The sequence below is a fragment of the Asterias rubens genome, chromosome 1 (genome assembly GCF_902459465.1).
Source record: "Asterias rubens chromosome 1, eAstRub1.3, whole genome shotgun sequence".
NCBI classification, from domain to species: domain Eukaryota; kingdom Metazoa; phylum Echinodermata; class Asteroidea; order Forcipulatida; family Asteriidae; genus Asterias; species Asterias rubens.
Window position 1 is genome coordinate 2,278,024 of NC_047062.1, and position 25,777 is coordinate 2,303,800.

The 25,777-nt window shown below is 38.0% G+C and overlaps 1 protein-coding gene across 2 annotated transcripts in view; it reads left to right on the plus strand.

Moving 5' to 3' along the window:
- Positions 1-25,777, plus strand: part of LOC117288795 (E3 ubiquitin-protein ligase UBR2-like) — a 51,470-nt gene that overhangs the window by 19,806 nt on the left and 5,887 nt on the right. For both annotated transcript variants that reach the window (XM_033769639.1, XM_033769643.1), the window contains exons 17-43: positions 485-571; positions 1,091-1,152; positions 1,940-2,050; positions 2,645-2,710; positions 3,260-3,367; positions 4,038-4,232; positions 5,104-5,156; positions 6,538-6,643; positions 7,499-7,547; positions 8,667-8,821; positions 9,968-10,058; positions 10,935-11,023; positions 12,174-12,436; positions 12,963-13,139; positions 13,713-13,759; positions 14,378-14,471; positions 15,058-15,228; positions 16,599-16,810; positions 18,227-18,365; positions 18,642-18,702; positions 20,043-20,130; positions 20,601-20,656; positions 20,839-20,935; positions 22,557-22,621; positions 23,411-23,573; positions 24,139-24,232; positions 25,386-25,519. In XM_033769639.1, the coding sequence (XP_033625530.1) occupies positions 485-571; positions 1,091-1,152; positions 1,940-2,050; positions 2,645-2,710; positions 3,260-3,367; positions 4,038-4,232; positions 5,104-5,156; positions 6,538-6,643; positions 7,499-7,547; positions 8,667-8,821; positions 9,968-10,058; positions 10,935-11,023; positions 12,174-12,436; positions 12,963-13,139; positions 13,713-13,759; positions 14,378-14,471; positions 15,058-15,228; positions 16,599-16,810; positions 18,227-18,365; positions 18,642-18,702; positions 20,043-20,130; positions 20,601-20,656; positions 20,839-20,935; positions 22,557-22,621; positions 23,411-23,573; positions 24,139-24,232; positions 25,386-25,519 (3,033 nt within the window). The remainder of the gene's footprint in view (positions 1-484; positions 572-1,090; positions 1,153-1,939; positions 2,051-2,644; positions 2,711-3,259; positions 3,368-4,037; positions 4,233-5,103; positions 5,157-6,537; positions 6,644-7,498; positions 7,548-8,666; positions 8,822-9,967; positions 10,059-10,934; positions 11,024-12,173; positions 12,437-12,962; positions 13,140-13,712; positions 13,760-14,377; positions 14,472-15,057; positions 15,229-16,598; positions 16,811-18,226; positions 18,366-18,641; positions 18,703-20,042; positions 20,131-20,600; positions 20,657-20,838; positions 20,936-22,556; positions 22,622-23,410; positions 23,574-24,138; positions 24,233-25,385; positions 25,520-25,777) is intronic.

Consider the following 25,777-nt stretch of genomic DNA (forward strand, 5'->3'; position numbering starts at 1 on the left):
AACACGTTGCCTTGGATCGGACGAGTTGGTCTATAAAAAGCATTTGAAACCGTTTGTTATGAAATGCATATGGTTAGTAAGATGTTTTAAAAGTAGAATATAATGATCCACACAAGTATCACTCAAAATTGCACGGTTTTCATTTTACGTCGCGCACTAACACGGTCGGCCATTTATGGGAGTCGACTCCCCAAAATGGCCAACCGTGTTTGTCGACAAGGTAAAACGAAAACCACGCAATTTCGCGGCATATTCGTGTAGATCATTGTATTCTACTTTTACAACATCTTTCTAACCATACCCATTTTATAACAAACGGTTATAGAACGCTTTTCAAAGACCAACTCGACCGATCCAAGGCAACGTGTTCCTTTAAAACTTGGCATTTTTCTTGTTTCCTATTCATTTTGTTATTAGCTCTAGTTGTGCTATTGGATGTGTAATCAAATAGAATGATATACTCTTGTATTTTGTTTTCTTTCAGTGGCCGGTCACAAGACGCAGTGCCTTGAGTACAATGTATCAGTGAAACCAGTAACAGTTCACTGTACTCTTGTGCGCTTTTTAGCAGGTGAGGGGAATTATAGGGAATATTGAATACTTAATCCAGCATTGGGTCTGTCATAGAACCCATGATGCATTATAGTTTGGGTGTGCTTGCAGGCATGTGAGTCCTCAAGATTTATCTCAGTTTAAGGTTTTTCTCAGAATCTCCTTCAGCCTTCCAGTTTTATTGAAAGAAGTAAAGCGCTGGCCCCCCAAAAATTACATAAATCTATTGACCCATTTCACCTGACGTCATCATCAGAATAATCTGGGATGCGCCATTTTGCTGGTCAATGTCAACGTGTGTTATTCAGTGAAGTACGCATTTTTAGGCGACGCGGCGTTTACACGTAAACCTAACTGCCCACCAACATGATGAGCGTGGCATCAGTCGCCGCGTGTGACGCGCGTGCAAGGGGTCAATAACATGGATTGTTTGAAACGGTTAAATCGTGTAGCTGTGTACCTAAATTCTGATGGTGACACAAATCACTGTTCTGTTTTCATTGAGGAATTATACGATTCTCCTTTTTTGTTTTGACAGGGCTTCAGCTGGAACTTGGGAAGTACAACCTCAGCTATTTCTCAGATGGCCTACTTCCTCAAGTAAGTTTTTTACAAAACTTCATGTCCACGTTAAAGGCAGTGGACACTATTGGTAGTTTCTCAAAATAATTATTAGCATAAAACCTTTCTTGGTGACGAGTAATGGGGAGAGGTTGATGGTATAAAACATTGTGAGAAACGGCTCCCTCTGAAGTGCCATAGTTTTCGAGAAAGAAGTAATTTCCACGAATTTGATTTCGAGACCTCAGATTTAGAACTTGAGGTCTCAAAATCAACCATCTAAACAGACACAACTACGTGTGACAAGGGTGATTTTTTTCTTTCATTATTATCTCGCAAGTTCAGTGACCGATTGAGCTCAAATTTTCACAGGCTTGTTATTTTATGTATATGTTGAGGTACACCAACTGTGAAGGCTAGTCTTTGACAATTACCAAGTGTCCAATGCCTTTAATACGATCAGTAAAGCTTTCAAGTTGAAACAAGTCCATTTTTGTATTATTCCATCATAATTTCCAAGCCTATAGATATTTCACTCCGGTGGAGTGTTGAACCGATCGCCAACTTGCGTGCCCCTTTTTACAGCGTGAACGCTTTAACCACAACAGACCTTTGGAGCCTATAAACTATACTTGTTCACCAAAATGTTTATCTTAAGGAGTAATGAAAATATGATTTTACTTGAAAGAGCAGATTACAAAACGTTCCCCCACATCTTTGTTATAAATGATCTCGCAAGGGATTGGTTGAATAGAACGCACCTGATATATTGTCTTCAGTTCAAAACATGCTAAAGAAACATTATTAACAATGCATCTCTCCCTAGCATCCGTTATCACCTGTTGAGCTGTTGGAAGAGCCTCTACGTACCCAGGTTTTGATGGCGCAGGTTTACGCTACAATGTGGAGACGTAACGGTTACTCATTACTTAATCAGGTAAGTAACTCCTATAGAGAATTGCAGTGGTGTGTTCAAACGCACTTTGAAGGGTGTATGTACCGGTACTTTTTGTAGAACAAAAAACACAATGTCCACAGATTTACACTAAACTTACACAGTTTGAAGATAATGATAGTAGAAAGCTACCCTGAAAATCTTACGTGCTGAGGTGCTGTAGTGCTGAGTAAAACAATGTCATGAAAATAATTTTGGTCTCATTGTTTTACTCATTTCTCAAATACAGCACCTCAGTAAGTAATAATTTGAAGGGAAGCTTTCCACTATCATTATCTTCAAACTCTGTAAGTTTAATGTACATTGTAAATCTATGAACATTTTGAAAAAGTACCCAAATCCTTTAAAGAGGGCTTTAAGTTCAAATTTAGTTGTGTGATCCGTCATTTTCCAGTCAATAGAGTCCTTATAAAAATGAGGGGGAAATTCAAGTTTCGAACCTCAGTGCTTTTTTGTCAAAAACCTCTGCACATTTTTGTGCAAAATTTTCAGCTCAGTCCTGAATTTTGATGTTATTCAACCAAAGTAACATTGAATTTAAAATTAATTTTAATGTGTTTTTTTTTCTCTTCATAGATCTACTATTACCAGAACGTTACGTGCCAGAGAGAGATGTATGATAAAGATATTATCATGTTACAGGTAACCTTTAACCCCTCTTCTTAACCTTTGACCTCATTGTAATGTTGATAAGACGAGTTGATGCTTCTTGTCCATTCTGTTTTGCCAATGAATTGGAGCACATAGAAAAGAAATGAGGGTGTTTGCTTTGGACAAGCTTTGTAAACCCCCAACAAGAGCTACAAATGATGCACAGAATTGTTCAGAGAAGTGTAGTACATTGTTCACTGGAGGAGTTAAGTGCTGTGCCAAGAATTGTCATAATTTTAAATTTGTTTTTGTTCCCAGTTGACCCAATTCACATAATGCCATCGCAACAATAACGTGCCATTGTCGGAGTCTCCTGTCCATGTTGTATTATGCTCAACCATGCTATCTTTAATTTTAAAGCAGTTTGGCTTCAGTGCAAAGCGTTTATCGATGAGTGTTGGCTTTCTGGTTTATATTATCATTTCATTGCCAGGTGACTATTTCATGTTTTGACTCCATGGCAATATTACCTTGGGCAAAAGCCATGCATAGGTATGTTTGATTTGGGTTGACTGCTCTTTTATGTTTTGATTCACACAGTCTTGCGCCTGTATGATGGACACAAATGAATTCTTGATCCGAGCCCTCGATCGCTTCAAGCTCGTTCGATTCTTAACGACTGAATTTGAGACTAGCTCCACCCCTGAGGTAAGTTTGTTCTGTCGCTGCTTGTGCTCGGTTGTGCTTTAAATATAAATTAAGATTTATCTTAAGATGTATTGTCAATGTTACCATGGTGATTTGTATTGTGACAGCACACTTTGCTTAGTGATGCATATAGAAACCCATCAGCTCAATCTTAGCTTTTTGTGTATTTGTGACCTGGCAGACTATGTTGCCAACAAATTTGCAACTAGTTAAGTCTTGTTAAGTCTTCAAACAGAGTCGGGCGCACATGTTCAATCCTTTTGAGCTTTTTCTGTTTTTTGTTTTTTTTTCCAGAAAAAGAAATTATGTAGAAATGAGAAAACAGGCATAAAATTTGTTAGAATTGACATTCATTTGTAAGAATATATATCTAATTTTCTTAATTTTGTTGAACGGTTCCTAACTTGCATTTGAATATTGCCATTTTTCTCTGGTTTATAATGTTGGTGTTATGTGTACACAATAAAGTTTTATCTATCTTTCAAATGTATAAACATAAAATCAGTGAGACCTATTTTTTGAGAAAATAAAATAAGCTGGTGCAAACAACTTAGAAGGCTAAATAGAGAAAGACTCTGTTAGGTTCGAAACATCAGGCCATTAACTATTTTTTTCTTTTAGACTTATTTTTTTTGAGAGTTCAGACTGATGTTTTTACGGTTTTGAATAGGACATTCAGCTAAGATCGCAGGGTCTGACCATCATGGAGGAGTTTCTACATCTCATGATAGTCCTAGTCAGTGAACGCTACGTCCCTGGGGTTGGGCAAGTCACCAATACTGACCGTGTACGCAGGGAGGTCTTGCACCAACTCTACATCAATCCGTTATCACACAGTGAGATTGTCAAGGCTCTGCCTAAAGATGTAAGTTGTGGATTCTTTTCATCAGGAGTTTTTTAAGAGTATAAAGGGTTTATGTACTTTTTGTAGGACAAAAAACACAGTGTCCACAGATTTACACTAAACTTACACAGTTTGAAGATAATGATAGTAGAAAGCTTCCCTGAAAATATTACGTGCTGAGGTGCTGTAGTTTTTGGGAAATAAGTACAACAATGTAATGAAAATAATTTTGGTCTCATGAGACCAAAATTATTTTAAGCATTTACAAGCGTATTTTCATGACATTGTTTTACTCATTTCTCAAAAACCACAGCACCTCAGTAAGTAATATTTGAAGGGAAGCTTTCCACTATCATTATCTTCAAACCCTGTAAGTTTAATGTAAATCTATGGACACTTTGAAAAAGTACCCAAATCCTTTAAGTGCCATAGTTCCAATACGAACGTAACGTAAAGTTATGGTTTCAAATCTCCCTGGTATCCTGCTAGTAAATGTGACGTCAATCCACTGCAAGCCACACAAACTGGTTCCACTGGTTACCTGAAACCCATATGAGTTACATGAACTTTTTTGTTTGATATTTTATGTAAAAAAAAGGTTTTTAAAATAAGGCTTGGCTTATACATACAATCTTCAATGACATTGGTTCTCAGAATTGAGAGTTTATAAAGGCACTTGAATGATGAACAGGTGACTGGTTAAGGAAAGGTTTGCGGTAACACCATGTAATGAGGTGACTGGTTGTTGTAAAATTAATCACAACCGTGTGCCAACATTGGAATTAGGGGAAACTTTGGGCATGCAGCAGAAACACATGAGTTTGATGCAAGACTTACCGTCGGGATATTCTCTAATTATATCATGTGGTTATTTGTTTTTCTTTATTCCCAGCATTGCCACGAAACTGGTGTGGAAGAAGTAATAAATTCAGTTGCCAATTTCAAGTAAGTATTTCCATCTAATGAGTTTGATAAGATGGGTGCCGGAGGCCGGGATTGCTAGACAAATAACTTTTCCAAGACACTTGCATACTGTACACAGTGTTCATGTACTTTTGTTCGTGTCTTCATGTTTCTTGGCGTATCGTAATGGAGTAGTCAAGCACCCTGGACGCCAGCTCTGGTGTTTCTGATCAACATGCTGCTGTTGGTTCGATTCACTGTCTTGACAGTTATTTGTGGATTCCGGCACTATATAATTCTCCAATTTTGTGTTTCTTGTTATTAATTCTGAATATCTCATGAAGATAATTTCATAATATTACTTAAACTATTTCTGGGACGTCACTCTTTTTTTTTAAATGTAGATTATTTTTTATGAATCAACACTTTGTTACGAATCTACACTTACGTGTAGATTCAAAACATAATCTATCGTTGAGTGTAGATTCATTGAAAATAGTTCAACTTGAAAATTACTGTCTTTCCAAGCTGAGAGATGTAGCAAGAAGTGCAACAAAACATAGCTGGAAAAATGTTTGGTTTTTTTTGTGGGTTTTTTTTTCAATTTAAAAAAAAATTCCAGTTGAGAAAAATTACTGATCTGTCGTTGTACTCGATAATGTTGCAAGCATTAAAGTATGACTATTTATTTTGTGAAATAGTTATAAAATGTGACCAACCGTCGTTTGACAACATATACAAAATTAGATAGACTAACTAGTTGCTACTATTGAGACATCCAATTCATTTAAACTGTTACATAATCAATGGGGGAAACAGTTTAAGTCAGAGAATAGACTCTAAAGTGCAGATTCGTGAATACGATGTACTCGCCGTCGGCTTGTACATTCTATTCATGAATCTACACTTTCTCGTCCATTCTCCTAAACATAATCTACGATACATACAAAATGTAAGGTAATTATTTAGATCATTACTTGCTCTCTTACCTTTCGACCTTAAAGGCAGTGGACACTATTGGTAATTACTCAAAATAATTATTGGCATAAAACCTTACTTGGTAACAAGTAATGGGGAGAGGTTGATGGTATAAAACATTGTGAGAAACGGCTCCCTCTGAAGTGCCATAGTTTTCGAGAAAGAAGTAATTTTCCCGAATTTGATTTCAAGACCTCAAGTTTAGAATTTAATGTCTCGAAATCAAGCATCTGAAAGCACACAACTTTGTGTAACAAGGGTGTTTTTTCTTTCATTATTATCTCGCAACTTTGATGACCGATTGAGCTCTAATTTTCACAGGTTGGTTATTTTATGTATATGTTGAGATACACCAAGTGAAAAGACTGGTCTTTGACAAATACCAATAGTCTTTAATTTTAGAGTATGACTTTGAGAAATAATTTTAAGTTATTCAATCTTAAAGGAAACCGGTTGGAACGAATGGAAAAGGATTGTACGAGATCAAACCAGAGTGTGTGCGTGAATATTCACCATTCTTCTATCACTACTCAAGAGTTGACCAATCAAAGGTGAGTTTTTCCTTCTGATTTAGGTTAGACATTATTTAAGTTCTTTGGGCCTGGATTTCCAATGATTTCAATTAAGTTGTTTGCCATATTCTCAGCTTTTTATAGAATTTGAGCTAGCTACTTGTCATTGAGCAAATTAAGTGATTTAATGACCACTGGTCATTGAGTGAATTTTTTAGTTTAGTGGCCACTCTTTAGTTAGGGAACTTGTTTTTCTATTGGCCACTTGTTACTTAGCAAACTTGTTGGCCACTCTTCATTGAGCAAATTTGGTGTTGTAGTGCCATAGAGCAGATACTTCTTGATTTCTATTTATTAAGTTTGTTTACTTACTGGTTGAATGTTTTTAAGAATTTTTTACTCCCGTTGTTGTAATTCCGTATTTTCTTATTTTTTAGTTTGTCTATTTTTCCATGTTTAGCGCCCTAGAGCTTGTTTACATGATTAGGGCGCTATATAAGTTTCGGTATTATTATTATTAGTGGCTACACGTCGCTGAACGCAGTTTATTGTCTATTGGCCACTCGTCACTGGATGAGTGTAGTGCTCTAGTGGCCGCTTGTGACTGAGCCAACTTGGTGGTCTAGCAGTAAATATTATCTGCTTTAAATGAGTGTTGTGAGGTTCAATCCCATCGCTTATTATGTATCAGTGTATGCTAAAAACCAAATCATATTGCTTACTACTATTATCATTATTATTGTTTATTCAGCCATTTCAACAATACATGACAATACAAAAATACTTCCAGATGGGCTAGGAGAAACAAAAGCAAAATAATTACTGTGGTCCTTTACCCTATAGATCTTGATTACAAAGGTTTTTAATGTTTGATCTTTTTTTGTTTTGTTTTAGTCCGAAGAACAACAACGCAAGAGGATGAAGTTGGACAAAGATGAATTAGGTGATTACAAATATAGTTTTTGTTTGTGCTTTCAACATAATCAGACATACTCGGCTTTGAGCTTGCAACATTTTTGTACCTTTAAAATTCTGATTGAAGGGAAATCCAAAGTTATCTCTAAACTATGAAATTTGGTTTGCAGTAATAGCCTGTGATAGTATACACATATTGACTGGCAATGAGGTAACTAGTATACGTCTATTCCCCCGAGGGACTTTGAGTGACCAGAAGAGGGCCCCTCCTCTGGTCACTCACAGGCCTGAGGGGGAATAGACGTACACAAGTTACCGAATTATGCCAGTCAATATGTGTTTCATAATACAGATTGGTCTTAAATGTGAAATAAGTACAGAAATCTGGAAAAGAAAGGAAGTTTTGTAGTTGCTGTTCACGGTTCAAGTCAAGAGAGGGCACTGTAACCGGGCACTATTTTTAACGACTAGTGCCCGCTCGGGAACTAGTTCCCGCAAAACACGCACGTGCGATCACTAGACTATATTAGTTCATCCTACGTGACCGTGTTTCAGCTAACCAGAACACGGATAAAGCAAGAGGTGTGTTATAATATCATATATTCTGTGTAGATTGTTTTTATAAGAACTCGCTTGCTGTACTTTTTATCTGACTGCCATGCAGTAGATTGGGAATCGGGGGGCGGATTGTTTCAAATAAGAACTTGTCATGCTGTTTATCTGCTGCCATGGAGTAGATTGAGTGGTCAGGTTGGTGAAGTGGTGTCTTTCCTGACCTTCCACCTCTACATGTAGGACCCGTGTTCGAATCATGTCAGGCACTATGTGGATTGGAATTTGTTCTCCCTATCTGACTTTATTAATGGTCTTAAATACATGTACCTACCAGATACAACATTAATAATAATAATAATAGACTTGTAATGCGTAGTATCCACCCTGCTGGTGTTCAAGGCGTAGTCGAACCAAAACGAGAGAAAAACAGACGCATCAAAGTTAGTCCTTGAAAACCTGTGACATACATGTAAGATACAGGTTTGAAAGGAGATTTGAACTTAAGGGTACAAAGTGGTAGAGAGTTCCATATATGTTGATACTACACCATTCAAGGACTCAAATCTTATAATATTTATATTTCTCTTTTCAGACGTTTGTCCACCTCTACCACCCCTTCCAAGCCTCAATTTCAAGAACCTAGCCCACCTTCTAGACAGTGATGTGTTTGTTCACGTTGTCCATACGGTCATCAGAAGAACTGCATCACACATACGCCAAATCTTTTCTGAACACTCTATCCATCGGGTACGTACCAACATGTTTGTATGGTTTGTTACGCATCATTAAAGGCAGTGGACACTATTGGTAATTACTCAAAATAATTATCATTATAAAACCTTTCTTGGTAACGAGTAATGGGGAGAGGTTGATACATGTAGTATAAAACATTGTGAGAAACAGCTCCCTCTGAAGTGCTGTAGTTTTCGAGAAAGATGTAATTTTCCATAAATTTGATTTCGAGACCTCAAGTTTAGAATTTGAGGTCTCGAAATCAAGCATCAGAAAGCACATAACTTCGTGTGACAAGGGTGTTTTTTCTTTCATTGTTATCTCACGAATTCGACGACCGATTGAGCTCAAATTATCTCAGGTTTGTTATTTTATGCATATGTTGAGATACACAAACTGTGAAGACTGGTCTTTGACAATTACCAATATTGTCCACTGTCTTTAAACCAAGGACTTAGTCTCTGATTTGATTGCTACATGTGGTTCAAACAACCCAATATTACCTAAATGCAAATATTATCAGCCTCAATATGTCATTAGAAACGCAAAGGCACTGTTCATTTCGTCATCTGTTGCAAACTGCTTAAAAGGACCTATGGTATAAATGCAAACAAATAGTTAATGGCCTGACGTTTCGACCCTAGCAGAGTCTTTCTTTATGTTATAAGTTCGAACACAGTCCAACAATGTCTTGTTTTTTTGTTCTTTTCAAAAATGTGTGTCCCCTCAGTGCTACAGGGTTATTATTTGCATCTACATATCGTTGATGGTCAAAAAACCTGTTTCATGAAAAATGCAGTTAATTTTGGAAAAAATAAACCAAAATCAGAAAATACTTTTGTTGTGAATAATTGTCTGAATGGGCGTTGTACTTAATTGGGCAGATTGTTCTTGATTTCATGTGTATTTTTGAACTATTTGTAGGATTCTTAAACTTAGTTTATTTTTTGATTGTTCCTGATTAGGCACTGAACTGAATTGGGCAAACTCTTGAGGTCAACTGTAGTTTTGCCATATTTGTAGGATTGTAAAACACAGTGGATTATTTTTAAGAGATTCTTTGATTATTCCTGAATGGGCATTGTCCTGAATTAGGCAGACTGTTATCGATTTCAAGTGTAGTTTTCAACCATAGTGTATTCTTTGATTGTTCCTGATTAGGCATTGTACTTAATTGGGCTGGCACTTCTGGAGGAGAAGAGACACACAAGCATGGGGGAAGACTTTCACTTCATCGATAAAGCTGCAAAAGGTTTGTGAAACATGATCGCTGCGCCCATCCAAAAGTTGACTTCATTCACGTTGTGGTTACCTAATGGTGATGTACAGCACACTGTTGGGGACGGTTTATTCTATTTTGGAAGTGAATTTGCATGGAGATGGTAACACATGGGAAATTTAGATCCCGAAATATTCAATCTTTAACCATACACTTTATGGCCCAAGTACGAAAAGGTGATTAACCACAAACAAATACGTGCTTAGCAGACTAAGGTAACCAGCCAAAACATCATGTCACATGTACCATAGACTGGTACCCTGCCATGGTTGCGAAGCTGAGCATAGTTTTAAGCAATGTTTTCTGCTGAAGCAGCTATGTGAGAGTGTGCCCAGTGTGTAGGAGGTCTACGGTTGTGATCAAAGATAGGGAACTTGGCCTGAAATCTGCAGTGTGCATCAGACGCCATTTCAGTAAGCAACTCTTTTGAAGATCAATGCAGACATTGACCATTGCTATCAATGATACATACATAACAAATCATTGGCTTGCTGGAATAGTACCTGTAAGTATTTTACATTCTAACATTAGATAGAGCTCCAGTTCCCCATCTTGTGCGTTATCTTTTTTTCCGTGGTGAAGGTAAAAAAAATTATAGACCCTTGTACATGTATAATGTGAAACGCTACAGGAATGTTGAGGTCACCCGCACGTTGTTACACACAAAGAACAAATATTGTCCAATGATTTGCCTCCTTTGACCCCAGTAAGGGTGTTTTGGCCAAAGTGAGGGGCTCTTTTTGAGCGTGTGGTGTCGCTTGCAAGCGGTCTATTGATAAGTAACCAATAAGAGTCTGTGACGGATACAATTTTGTGTGACGATTGTGTTTTATTTATTTTGTTATCCAGGTGATCCAAGTCTCTTGTCAATGCTTCAGAGTCTAACAGGGAACAGTACAGCTGAACCTCATAAAGAACTTCTAGCCTGGGTCTTAAAGGTATGTTATTTCTATCCATAAATCAGGCATCCAAGAGATCAGCTGATCAGCTGATATCCTTTATTCTGGTTTCTCAGCTTTGTCTTAAGTAAATGGAAACTACGTAGAGTGTCTAGCTGTGCCCGACACTCTTCCTCTTTTTATTCATTCATTTCATTCATTTCAATACATTTATTTCAATGTTGCCATAAAGTTACATTTGTGTACATCATTAAAGTTAATATACATGATAATGAATAAATAATGGCAAACCACAGATGTAGTATAAAGACAACAACAATTTACACCGAAGTTGAGTAAATAATGACAAACAGGACAACATCAAGGCCTAGGGTGAAGCAAGGCTTTTGTTCCCGTACCTACGGACAGACAAAAAACGAACAAACAAACAAACACACCAACAAACTATCACAACACTGACTTACATAAAAAACATGTACATGTATGGGTACAAAGACAAAACATCATCCGGAAAATATATCATAATTTTTCATTATTAACTAAGAATTAAGGACTGCTTTTAATTTGTTTGCATATTTTGACAAAATAAGTGCAGATTTAAGTGAATCACTGAGACTATTCCAATATGTAGTACCACGTTGGACAAGACTATTGATAGCAAACTGCAGTTGCATGCCTGATAAATAAGATGTTTATTATGAGATTTGAGGCATTGCATGGTGAGGTATAAGTATGTATTTGGTTTGCGGTAACACCATGTGTGTCTACTTGCCAGGTAGAGTTTGTTCTTTAAAGATCTTGCTTAATAAATTCTACTACTGCGGAATAGATTTTTGGGTTTCAGGAGACTTCTCAGTTCTGAAAAGAACTGTCCTACTTTTTAACTACTACCGTAGAAAATTGGCTTGAACTACTACTTTAGCTTTAACTTCCCTAACGAGAACTGGTCTCAACTTTATGACTAGCTTGCTCTAGTTATCATCAGAAGATGAACCAGTTGCAGGCAATCTCCAAGAAGAAAAGCTACTTACACATACATTTGAATGTTCACATATTTTTCTTTGGAATCACAAGACATTGGTTGAATATTTACTCAAGTGGTACCACAGTTGCATGTACCACGGAATGTTGCCTTGTGTGATAAGGCCCATAGGTTCATATTCATTGCTGTCTCGGTTTCCATTTGCAGATTATCGCTGAGTTACAACTCTCCAAAGGGAAGATGAACGCCCCTCCTCCATCCTCATCCAAAGAAGGATCCAAGGAAGATAAAGAGAAACAGGAGGCAGATCGTAAGAAGAAAGCTGATATAGCCCAGAAACGCCGATCTCATCTGATGGATCAAATGAAAGCAATGCAGAAGAGCTTCATCAGACAGAATCCAGAGTTCTTTGAGGAGACGTCAATCAGTGCCAGGGAGGAAAGACTTGCATCTTCCAGTATCGATTCAGTGTAAGACCGTGTTGCAATAATAATAATAATAATCAAAATTAAAAGACATTTGTAAAGTGCCTAATGCGAAAGCCTCTAAGCGCATATAGAGAACAATGAAAATAGAGTGAGTGAAAGATAGATTATAAGTAAGCAGATTTTTTAGATTTAAGAAAATGAGTTTTTAACAGAAACTTAAAACTGTGTAAATAAATAGCCTGGCGAATATGCACAGAAAGACTATTCCAAAGAAATGGAGTGGCGTAAGAGAATGATCTTTGACCATAAAAAAAAGGAATAAGCTCTTTTAGTTGTGGTGAGTAATGACTGTTGAGATGTTTGTAAAGTCCAGGTAGAGAAATAATGGTGAACAATTTATGATAATGATAGAAAATACAAAACAGGTCTGCCAGTTCGTGGTACATCCAAATGAATTTAACATTGGTCTTTTTGGGTAATTTTATTTAATCCAATCATAAAGCATAATTTTCTGAAAAACAGGGACTTTACATGATGAGATTTTTTTTTCTATTATTTGCCCTTTCAGTGACATGGTCTCAATGGCAGCAGCTGAGATGCGACCATATTCGTTTGTAGCACTGGGTCCGATGCAGACTCTAGCTGTACAAGAAGATGTACCCAAAGTAACATGTATATTGTGTATGGAGGAGTCCGAGATCAGACTAGATAGAGAGTCCCTAGTCCTTCCAATGTTTGTACAGAGGTAAGTAAATAGAAGGATCGTATTTTGAATAACGTGTGGAATAATTGTAGCTGCTTCTTATACAAAAGCTTATTAATGCACTTTACATTAGTGCCCATGGCCCAATTTCATACGCTGGTAAGCAAATTTTCGTGCTTACTGTAGCAGAAAAATTTACTAAGTTGCAAGCGTATTTCACAGGTTAGCAGGAAAATTAGGCGGCCATATCTTGCGTTCACCATGGAATTGCATTGTAACGTCATTTATTTTTGTGCAGTAAGCACCGGAAGTTTAGCACGCCTTTTCGAGTGCTTACGGTTAGCAGTGCTATGAAATGGAAATAGTAAGCACAAATCGGTCGCTAAGCAGCTCTATGAAATTGGGCCCTTTCATTGGGCCAATAACATCCCTGTAATCTTTCACTTGCCATTTGCATTCGCAGGAAGTATGAACCAGGCTTTACACTATCTTCTCTTTGGGATGAGTGAAACCATGTTGTATTGCAAACGATTGCAGGTCGGCTTGTTAGGGTTATTTTTCAGCCTTGCCATAGTTATCAACTCTAAGAACTCATTTCCTTCTATCTATTTACAGGTCCACAGTTTTATCAAAAGCCAGAGATAAAGACTTTGGGGATCCTGGTAAGGCTGTGTTGTAGAATAAATGACAAACTTAAGTTCATGTGAGATCATTTTTAAGTGTCACTCGACCTTAGAAGAACTGTCATCTTGACAGAAGAATGACAGAATGTGAGATGTACATGTATACAGTTTGTGGTAACACACCATGTGTGTATATCATTGGTGTGTCAATTTGGGGTTTGAGAATGTGTCTTGCTATATTTATTCTACTATTGCAGAATATGAAACAGCAACAGAACACAGTATTGAGATACACTTTTATCACATGGCATATACTTCTGTTGTTTTTCAGTGTTCTTTTTCCGTATATATGCTCTTTTATCTGTCTGTGGTTCAGTTTTTAACTGTATTTTATTAGGCCCTCTATTTTTCTGTGGTATGGTTTAAAACATTTTTAAAGTTGTACCTTTTTACTGGTGACTGTATTTTTATGTGAGCAATAAGGCCAAAGGAATTTCCCTTGCAGGGACAATAAAGTTTTATTGTATTGTATAGTATACTTAGAGGAAGTGTACATATATACTACTTTTGAAGCGTAGATAAATGCACTAGAGGATTTTTGCGAGTAAAATAGGAACAAAAACTGAAATCAACATTTGTTAATGATGTTCTCTGCAGATGAAATAGAGCCATTGTTTGTGGATGCCCACCTGAGCTGGGGCGTACACACTGGAACCTGTGGACACATCATGCATGCAGACTGCTGGAGAGGGTAAGAGTGCAGTTGACCTTTGGTGACCTTATGACCTCTGATGACCTTATGTCCCCTGACCTACAGTCCATTAGTGTGTAATTGCTACAGTCACCGCACTGGGGCGACAACCAAAGACTATAGAATGCCTAAGGCACAAACTCGAGCTGATATATCAAGTGTGCTCTGGAGGCCATTTTAGCAGCAACTCTTTTGATGCAACAATAGATTAGGGCAATACTTGCTTTCTGAAATGGCGCCCATGTGTTGTTTTCTATATTGCAGCGCCGGTGGTCTATAATCTTTAACGAAAACTTGCATACTAAGGAAAACCCTATTTCGATGAGAGACCTTTGGGAACACCAGGTGTCAGCAAACCTTGGTGTTTAATTTCATTATTTTATGTAAAGTGCGCATGCTCCGACCTACGTAAACAGTCAAATTTATCCTGGCATTCCAAAGTTGATAATAATGTTGGACATGTCATGTCATCAACATGTCTTTGTGTCTTTGCAGCCGCCTTATGCTTAAAACCCTTATTTAAGAATGGGGTGCAAACTTCCACGTGGTTTCACCAAATACTGTATAATCTGATATCTTCTTGCAGGTATTTTGAGTCCTTAGTCACCAAGGAAAAGCGACGAACATTTCGTTTCAACAACAACCTGAGTTATGACCTGAGTCGTCAGCAGTATCTGTGTCCACTCTGCAAGACGATAAGCAATACAGTCATCCCTCTCATCCCATCCCTACAAGGCCTAATTCCGGAAGAAGAGAGGTGAGGTAGAGTTAGTCTAGTATCATTAGTATAGAATGATCTGACTTTCAACCCTAGTAGGAGTCCCTTAACTTTTTCATTAACTAGCCAGCAGGATGCCTGGGTCACACCAAACTAGTTCTCAACACTCTTTCTAAGAATATCGTCAAACTGGTTTGGTGTAGCTGGAATGTATTGCTTTGGTCGGAAATGTCTATAATGGGACCCTAACTGCTTAAATTTTTGTCTTGAGTTGGGTCTGTGTGTGAGCAGGATAAACGCACCACAAAGGTACATGCATGGTGTTGTGATGGAGCACATGCACATTCATATGACACCCAGCCGCAGAACCGTAGTACGATCCCAGTAAGGCAATTCCATTTGTGACCCACTCTGTGAAAATGAGTCAGATGTCGCCCAATGCATTATTAAGTTATGGACAGTTAAATGGGGTTTCTTTACAGGTTTTTTTTACTTTTAAAGATTTATATTCACATGGTAAACCTTCAGAACACTTACTTTTAGGCAACAAAGCTATGAATACAACAATTTTGTGATCATACTTATGTCTAATTTGTAACCTTTTGTGTGAAATGGTAGTTTAAAAATCACTTTACTTGTAATTCGTTTTTCAGAAAAAAAGCGATGTATTAGCTAATTTCAAACCAGAGTAACTCAGCAATGCGATACACCCCAAAGCTTAGACATATACCAAATTACTGCTGTTGGTGTATTCTTTGCAGCCATGCATATAATTTCAAGGATTGAGTTATATAACTCAATCCTTGAAATTGTCGACATCTGACTCATTTTCACGTAGCGGGTCACATTTTTAGTTTGCCTTCTCGTTGTTTTAGTACATTGCCACTCCGTCTGTTGCAGAACAGGTTGAGCGACAACAAATTTTAAGCAAGCTCAAAGTTCACACAGTAAAGCCTGTTGAGCTACATTTTTCAGAACGCATTGAGAATGATTCGGGTGAGATGGGGTATTAGCTTGTGTTATCGTACTCGTCACTAGCTTTTTCACTAGTTTAAAGTACAAAAAACTGTACAAGAAAATAGTTAAATAAATAAAGAGGGTTTTGAACTCAAATAAAAGTTAAACAAGAGATTTGAAGTTTGCTGTGTTAACCTGCCTCTGAGCAGTGGTTAGGGTTCCAAACTATTGAAAGTGCGCTTGCCCGCATTTTTCTTTTGAACACTTGACATGCGTAGTGACCCATTGGACTTAGAACATGCGTTAGCTGGGTGACAGGACATATTAAAGTGGACGTTTAGATAACTCATTATGTTACAAATTATGTTACGATCCCAACTTTCATTGGTTTGTTTAAGGTCAATCTTCTGTTCTGGTTGTTGATGATTTTGTCTTTTCTTGTTTACTCCCAGGGTGATGACTATCACCTCCTTCCCAGAGTGGCTCAACATCGTCAAGGGAATAGTACGCTCCGGTCCCATTCCAATACAGCAGTCTAGCCCAGAGGCAGTGGATCTGTCTACTACATCAGCAGAGGGGTCCAGCGTAGACATGGAAGAACCATCAGCAGGTTTATTACCACCAGTAGCTATCACTGGCAAATGGACTGACCCTAAACAGGGTGGTAAGTACAGAGGTTACGACCACATGGGGTGTCGTGGCCGAGCGGGTAAATGCACCGAACTCAAGCTCTGGTGTTTCTGTTCATCAGGGTGCGGGGTTGTGACACGTGTGTCCTTGAGCAAGACACTTAGACCATACGCTTCTCTCCACCCAGGGGTAAATGGGCACCTGTGAGGGCAGAGATGGTTTATATAAAAGGTTAGCGCATAGCACAGTAACTCGAAGCACCGACTATGTACTCCCCAGGGAGCTGAGATGGTTTAAGGAATGATTTAAGGCCCAGTGACCAGGGGTAATAATGTTGAAGCGCCATAAGTGCTATAAGAAGCCACTATTATTGTTATTATTATTACCAAGGAAAGCATTGCGTGATTGTGAAGAGATTGCAACCAACATTATGACTCTAACATTTAAATCACGATCGTCAATCATGATCGTCTCAAAACACAGAATTGTGGCTGATGTGTACATTCGTTAATAATAATAATAATGGAGTCTTATATAGCGCCGGTATCCGTCACAAAAAGGCGCTCATGGCGCTCACTCATGCTACAAAAGAAGAAACAAAAAAAACAGTTCAAAAGAAAGGAACAGAAAAATTATGATGTGAAGGTGGTGATTGTTGACCCATTTCAGCTGACGTCATCAGCAGAAAAGTCTTGAATGCGCCATACTGGTGGGCAATTTTGCTGTGCGTTTTTATATTAACTCTATGCTGCGCGTTATGCAGTGAAAGTGTGCATTTTAGGCGACGCGACGTTATACACGTAAACCTAACTGCCCACCAACATGGTGAGCGTGGCATTGGTCGCCGCGTGTGAATACGCGTGCAAGGGGTCAATATGAAGAAGAACAATCCAAAATTGTCATCAATCCTCCGACCTTTTATTATTGTTTATTTCTTTTAAAGCAGTAAAAAAAGTCATGGCCAGAGAAGTCAAATGGAATTTGAATTACATTAATAAAATAGAAATTAAGATAAATGAAAGGCACAGGTAGAGAACCTATTCTTACTCTCAATTATAAAGAAACAAGTTAACAAAATCAAATAAATACAAGATACAAGATGCATAGAAATCACAACAACTATAAAGTGCATGAATATGTACTGACCAAAAGTGATAAAGAGAAACTGAATTACTTAACTTAGTTCTTTTCAGAACTGAGAAGTCTCCCGAACCCCCGATTATCTACTCCGCGGTAGTAGATTTAAGCAAGACAGTTCTCTAAGAACAAACTCTACCTTGCAAGTAGATACACACATGGTGTTACCGCAAACCAAATATACATATAAGCTTAATTGTTATGCTCCATAAAAGTGTAAGTTGGGTAGGGGATAACACTTTTGCCATTCTTCAAATGCTAGCCTGAAATCTCTGATATTCCTCTTATAGTTTGTAATGTATTGTTTTTGTAGGTTTTGAGATGTTACACGGAACCGGACTACTAGAAACACTAGGTGACGCGGCCTCACAGACTATCCAACAACTGGAGACACTTGGTGATGCTGCTTCACAGAAGCTGCATAAGTTCTATAATCTGCTTCATAGCAAAAGGTTACATATTTCAGGTGCTCTTTAAGGAACGGGAAACAGGGAAAGTTCATTTTCCGAATTTTGTTTTGGAATGTTGGTTTTATTTGTGTCTTCTGAAAACTTGTATAATGGGCAAAATTCCATAAAGCTTATATAACTGGTGCCCACTCATTTTTTGCTTAGCAAAAAAATGTGCGTAGCAGTATTTGCTGCTGTTAAAACAGCTACATGCAACTTGACCCAGTCCGGCGATTATTGAATATTATTGAACAATTTGTTGTACTTTCATGTTCACAGTTTCAGCTTCTCCAAGAGTGTACAGGAGATGATTCGGATGTATTCCAAGACGGCTTATACTGTAAGTAATACCCAGCCCCCCCCCCCCCCGGCCCATCAGAACATTGATCCTCTCTTGACTAGCATGGTTTAAGGCTGAGGCCCCACCCACGAGCCGGCTTACTCAGTACTCGACCTGTTCTTGGAGTTTAGCGAAAAGCCTACCAGAGTTCTTGAGGACCTCGGGTCCCCTGCTCGGTGAAATAAAAAGTCCGAGGAGTACGTTTTCATAAAAATGTTGTCGATGTCCAATTTTGTTTTTTACACCATTAATATTTTTTTCTTGTTCAGGCCTGAGAGAATGAGGGGGTGCTGTGATTTGATTTTGTTGGATTCACTTTGTTTGGCAAACTAATCAACAGGAATGTGATTTCTCTGTTTTAAACCGGAAATCCGTTTTTGTTAAAACCCCCACCCCCCAAAAAAATTTTTTTAAATGAAGACAAAACCATATGGAACATCCCAGATTGTAGAGAAGGACTTTTAAAACCTAAGATAAGTGGCTTTCCACTCGCATGCTTTCATACTTTGTGCTCATAGTTCAGGGTTAATTTCAACAGCCTATCACATCCCTGAGTCGAGAAAAGAGGGGAAAGCAATGGAAAAAAAAAATGCAATACAAGCCTGCTGTATTGTGGTTGCCTTAGACCACTGTGGTGCTTTTTGGTTGCTGCAGCAACCCCTCCTCCTTTTTGGATGGAGTGTGTGCGCTTGAATATAGTACAGCTTCTCCTGCTTTGCAAACATTTAAATGCAAATTTTATCATTATTACTTTTCTTGCCTAAAATAAAAAAGGAATTCCTTAAAGGCAGTGGACACTATTGGTAATTACTCAAAATAATTATTAGCATAAACCCTTTCTTGGTGACGAGTAATGGGGAGAGGTTGATGGTATAAAACATTGTGAGAAACAGCTCCCTCTGAAGTGCCATAGTTTTTGAGAAAGAAGTAATTTTCCACGAATTTGATTTTGAGACCTCAGATTTAGAACTTGAGGTCTCGAAATCAACCATCTAAACGCACACAAATTTGTGTGACAAGGGTGTTCTCTTCTTTCATTGTTATCTCGCAACTTCAATGACCGATTGAGCTCAAATTTTCACAGGTTTGTTATTTTATGCATATGTTGAGATACACCAACTGTGATGGCTAGTCTTTTACAATTACCAGTAGTGTCCACTGCCTTTAACATAAAATAGAGTTTCAATCCTAGTTATTTTAGTTTATGATTTATTGTTTCTGTAACACTTAAGGTTGGTTTGGGAGTCATGCTTGATATAAAGTGGTTAACAAAAAATATATTTTCTAATTTTCGATCCTAGTTATTGTTGTTTATGATCCTTTTTGTTTGACCTCTTTAGGTCGGTTTGGGAGTCATGCCCAATGATGAGAATGATCGAGTACCAATCTTATCATGGAATGTTTGCGCCTACACAATACAGGCAACTGGTAGGTGGTTGAAGTCTTATTGGTAGTACAGTTTATCTTTTCAATGAACAGAGTTTTTGAATTGGATGTTCAATGCATGTGAATAAACCAGACATTTACAAAATGTATATAGTGCTGTTGTATCTAGGTATATTTACCAAAGTCCTCGGCTGGAGGGCCAAGTCACGCACTGTTGCTTCCCAGCGGGGGTAGAATGCAATCAATAAATCGAGGCAAACACGACTGACTCGTGGCTTGGTCGCCCTCTGCAGCGGCCAAGCCACGGTCATGCGTGGATGGTTTATTACGTAACCAAGCTCACTTCAGTGCATAGTGCAGTACAACCTTTGAGCAACACAAAACAAAAAATATATATTAAGTCATTTGTTATAAAAAAATATAGATTAAGACAAATGAGTCTTTAAAAGTCCCTTGAAAATCAGAAGCGAGTCGGCTTTCTTTGTAACTTTTATTCTTATTTTGTTTTGCAGAGTTGTTGCTCAGATGTAAAGGAAAGCCACTGTTTGGAGAAATGTCTTCCAGACAGGTAAAATAAACAACAACAACAACAAAACCTTTTTTTTACACAAATAATAAAATGTCTGATTGAAATACTATAATGTATTTGACCACCACCTCTCCCAAGAAAGATTAATGTTATTACATGGCTGCTTATAAACAAACTTGTGTTTCATATTTTATGGAGTTTTTTGTCTTTTTCATTTGTAGACTGAAGGATTGAAAGCATTGGTGCGGTTTGCGGTGGTGAACACGTTTTATCACAAGCAGAACCATGTCCAGAAACACACAGTCAGATTGCTTTCAGGTATTTACTGTTTGGTCCTTAATCGTTTCAAAGACCAATCATTTCTGTACAACCCTCACCCTACAGGCCATAAATGGGTGTCTACGCCCATACATGGGTGTCTACGCCCAGACATGGGTGTCTTCACCTAGACATGTGTGTCTACGCCCATACATGGGCATCTACGCCCATACGTATGTGTCTACGCCCATACATGGGTGTCTGCTCCTAGACATGGATGTCTACGCCAATACATGGGTGTCTACACCTAGACATGGGTGTCTTCACTCAGACATGTGTGTCTTCACCCAGACATGGGTGTGTACACCTACATGTAGACATGGGTGTCTACGCCGTAACATGGATGTCTACGCTAATACCAGGGTGTCTACTCCCAGACATGGGTGTCTTCACTCAGACATGTGTGTCTTCACCCAGACATGGGTGTCTACACCTACAAGTAGACATGGGTGTCTACGCCGTAACATGGATGTCTACGCTAATACCAGGGTGTCTACTCCCAGACATGGGTGTCTACGCCCAGACATGGGTGTCTACGCCAATACCAGGGTGTCTACTCCCAGACATGTGTGTCTAGGCCCAGACATGTGTGTCTACGCCCATTCGTTACATGGATGTCTACGCCAAGACATGGGTGTCTACGCCAATACCAGGGTGTCTACTCCCAGACATGGGTGTCTACGTCCAGACATGTGTGTCTACGCCAAGACATACATGCAGGTGTCTACACCTAGACATGTGTGTCTCGGTGAAATCACACTCGGTGAAATCTGGACTATACCATTTCACTCCGCATCACCTCGTGAAATGGAATAGTTAGGATTTCACCAAGTTATTATATTCTTCGACAATGCACAAATTTGTTTTATACAATCCTTGTCTTATGACCGTATTATTTTCCTAGTAAAAACAAAATAGACTCGGAAGCCCGTCCAAAATTCTTTTAGAAACAACAAGGACGACTCTGCTTCTTATCTTGTCCTCCTCGACAAAACGATTTATTTGGAAATGATGCTCCAAAGCATCTTACAATTATCCTTTTTAAACAACGTATATGTGACCCGCTACGTGAAAATGAGTCAGATGTTGACAATTTCAAGAATTGAGTTGTATGCATGGCTGGAAAGAATACACCACCAGCAGTAATTTGGTATGTTTCTAAGCTTTGGGGTGTGTCGCGTTGCTGAGTTACTCCCATTTAAAATTAGCAAATACATAATTTTTTCTGAAAAAGGAGTTACAAGTAAAGTGATGTTTTAAACTACCATTGCGCGCGAAAGGATACAAATAAGACATTAGTACGATCACAAAATTATTGTTTTCATAGCTTTATCCTAAAGGTAAGTGTTCTCAAGGTGGACCATGCAAATAAAGATCTAAAAAAAGTAATTAAAGAAATGTAAAAAAAACCTTTTTTTTCCTCTTTTTTTTTTCACACATTAAACTGTCCATAACTTAATAATGCGTTGGGCGACATCTAACTCATTTTCACGTAGCGGGTCACATATATACTTAACCCAGTCAGAAAATTGTTAAAAACATAATACAAAACAGAACTGTTCTTGTTTTCTTTTGAAATATGGATGGTGTGTGAAAATGAAAACTTCCTTTCTTCTTTCAGTGTTGTCTGCTGAACACACCCACAGTGGACCCAGTATCTTAGATCTTGATTTGTTTTCTCTACTGGTAAGTTTTCTTGCAGGTTTCATTCAACTTTTCTTAAAGCCATTGGACACTTTCGGTAAACAGTATTATCCAAGGCCCAAACTTTGTGTTTCACAAGTTGTATATAAAATAACAAACCTGTGCAAATTTAGGCCCAAATTTATAATGTCCAATGGCTTTAAGTAAAATTAAAGATTTATTTTTTTATTTTAATAAAATTGAAACATAAGTTACATGGGATGATAAAAATATTTGTTATATTTGGCAACCACGCCCAAATTTGTAAGCGATCACTTGTGACCAGCAAGGACATTATTCAAACTTTAAAATGTAAATGGCTCATTAATACTTAAATACCCATGCAGTAAGGATTCTGCGTAGGGCCTTTTAAGGGTCTTTGTACTTTTTATAGACAAAAAACACAATGTCCACAGATTTACATTAAACTTACACGGTTTGAATATAATGATAGTAGAAAGCGTACCTTAAAATATTAGTTGCTGAGGTGCTGTAGTTATTGAGAAATGAGTAAAACAATTTAATGAAAAGAATTTTCATCTCAGTGATCATGAGACGAAAATTATTTTAGCATGTAAAATTGTATTTTCTACTATCATTATATTCAAACCGTGTAAGTGTAATGTAAATCTGTTGACATTGTATTGTGTGTTGTGTTTCAAAAAGTACCCAAATCCTTTAAGGTGTAACTTCCTGTAAACAGGGATTTGATCAATCTTCAAATCCCACTTAAATGAAACTACTTCACTCTCATGCTAACCCAATGTTTTATTATTTTTGTTTATCCCAAAGGCAAGTATTTGCTTGTCATGCGCCACCGTGCCGAAGAATGATAAAACGGCTGGACTTAAGACTACCATTACCAACCTGCCAATAGAAGGCCAGCATGCAATGAGAGCCACTTTCACTGCACACCTCATACAGATACTACTCACAGCTCAGATTCAGTCACATGGTGAGTGTTTGGGTGTTGTCACATGAGGCAACTTTTACAGGCAACTTGTGGAGGCAAGCAGCGCAGTGTGCGACAGGATCACTTTGGTAGCACATGAGTAAAAAGAAAAGGAAAAAAGTGCAATTATATCTCCATGTTGATAATTTAAAGACAGTGGACACTAATGACTATTGGTAATTGTCAAAGACCAGTCTTCTCACTTGGTGTATCTCAACATATGCATAAAATAACAAACCTGTGAAAATTTGAGCTCAATTGGTCGTCGGAATTGCGAAATAACTATGAAAGAAAAAAACACCCTCGTCACACGAAGTTGTGTGCTTTCAGATGCTTGATGTCGAGACCTCAAGTTCTAAACTTGAGGTCTTGAAATCAAATTCGTGGAAAGTTACTTCTTTCTCAAAAACTATGTCACTCCAGAGGGAGTCGTTTCTCACAATGTTTTATACTACCAACAGATCCCCATTACTCGTTACCAAATGAGGTTTTATGCTGATAATTTTTGAGTAATTCCCAATAATGTCCGCTGCCTGTAATGACAACGTTTTTGTGTTTTTGATCGAAGTTGATGAGGAGTCTTTTATGGAGCAAGATGGAGCTAGTAATCAACAAGCTGAAGCAATGCTTAGAGCATACATCACCGTCAGGGAACTAGCAGGGTGAGTGTTGTAAGACGGCCACATATCAGAGCACATTGCATCTCCTCAACTTACAGTGGCCTTGATTTTTTTTGTTCCAGTCACACCCATTCAAATATTTTTTTTTAATGGAAAAAGTGTGTCATTCACATATTTTGTAACCTAACATTTAAATAATAAAACCTTTTTTTGTTCAGAAGCTATTGTTGTAAAAGTGGCCTTGCTCTTTTGCTGCAGTCTAATCGATGCAAATCGTGACCGTTTTCACAAAGGGACAATTTGTCCCCTGTAGCCAAAAATGTATGTTTGGAGAAAATAGCGTTTGAAGTTCAGCTAATTTTGAAATCACTGGTTCGTAGACTTTTCGATGTTTAATCTTTGAAATTTTTACATATCAGGAAAGTAGAGATCTGTTTCCAATTTTGTCTATAATGGTTTAATTAATGAGTAATTAACAAAAGTGCCATTTCGTGAAAACTGTACAAAACGTCGTGTTGCTGTTCGTGAAAACGCAAAAGCCGGATCTCCTACTTTTGCGCTGTGCAAGGGGAAATTTCCACCCGTTAGAGCAATACACAAGGTGGCTTTTCAAGAAAACGAAGAAACAAGTTGTGGCCGTTTGGGGCGCGCGCACGTAAAACAATGTTGGTCACAGGTTTTGGCTCTTCGCGAAACCACAAAAAGCCGGAGCACTCGTTTTAGGCGCTGTGCCAGCCGTGTCTTTAACGCACAAAAAGGAAGTTGGTTCGTGAAAAGGCAAATCCAGGGTCTTGAGGTTTTTGTCTTTCACCATCTTAGCATATCTAAGAAACTAGACGACTTTTAGGTCTATAAATTAGAGAATTGTTAGATACCGTTTAATTTATTCGAAACCACCAATAAAAATCAAAACTAATTTTTTTTATTGATTTTTTACAATATTGTCCCTTCATGAAAACGGCAGAGTTGTGCAGAAAGGCATTGGAGAGCCCCACTTGTCCTTGCTCCACACGTGCGTCATGGGCGGAGCCTAATGGATCGGTCTATTGTTTGACTCTGAGTATTATGTGATCCCTTTTTCATAGTTAAACCAGTAGTGCAGATCTCGGTCTAAATGAAATCCAAGCAAAATATCCGGCTGTGGGTTTTTAAGATGGCTAGGTAATTCAATTCCTTGCTTATCTGTCCTTCACAGCATTACTGATGACGTCAAGCCCAATGCCTGGACATTATTCAACCATGTCAGGACATCATGTCTCCCTTTCCTACGTTGTTCAGCAATCTTCTTCCGTTTCATCACTGGAGTGTCCACACCGTCGGAGCTGAAAGGTAAAAGACCTCGTGTTGAAGCATCGTCCACTGCCACCTTCATGCAAATTAAACGAATCTCTCAGCATATCTTTTTTTTTTTTCTTTTTTTCTTTTTTTCTTTTTTTTTTTTCTTCTAGTGTAAGTTTTTTATAATATTTTTTTTAAACATACTACTGTTGAACATTCCTAGATCTCATTCTTCATCAGGTGATAAAAGCTTTGTTTTATGTGCACCAAATCTACATGTATGGAATGATCTACCCTATCAACTCTGTA